This window comes from Penaeus monodon, chromosome 32, assembly GCF_015228065.2.
Source record: "Penaeus monodon isolate SGIC_2016 chromosome 32, NSTDA_Pmon_1, whole genome shotgun sequence".
NCBI lineage: Eukaryota > Metazoa > Arthropoda > Malacostraca > Decapoda > Penaeidae > Penaeus > Penaeus monodon.
The window spans coordinates 29,835,312-29,835,548 of record NC_051417.1 but is presented as its reverse complement, the minus strand read 5'-3'; the positions used below and the strand labels follow the sequence as shown (position 1 = coordinate 29,835,548).

The window sequence follows — 237 nt, the reverse complement described above, 5'->3', positions numbered from 1 at the left end:
TCTAACACACTTATGGTCCGCCATGTGAAGTCTCTGTATTTTGCAAGATGAAATGCATTTAGTGTGTGTTTGCTTCCCAACTCTCGACGTACAGTGTTTATTCAAGTCAGAGTTGTTGTTTCTGTGGAGTGGCTGTTGTGTCTCTGTTACTTTGGATTGATAGTTATAAGTCTGCAGTTCTGCAATGGACGTCTTGTTATATTCTTGCACGGATGTTGGCAATAAGTTTATGTAAGC

The 237-nt window shown here is 40.1% G+C and overlaps 1 protein-coding gene across 1 annotated transcript in view; it reads right to left on the bottom strand.

Moving 5' to 3' along the window:
* The window catches only part of LOC119593636 (altered inheritance of mitochondria protein 21-like), a 10,986-nt gene that overhangs the window by 8,471 nt on the left and 2,278 nt on the right, over nucleotides 1-237 (bottom strand). Inside the window, exon 2 of the mRNA XM_037942588.1 lies at nucleotides 93-203. Within this exon, the coding sequence (XP_037798516.1) occupies nucleotides 93-203 (111 nt within the window). The remainder of the gene's footprint in view (nucleotides 1-92; nucleotides 204-237) is intronic.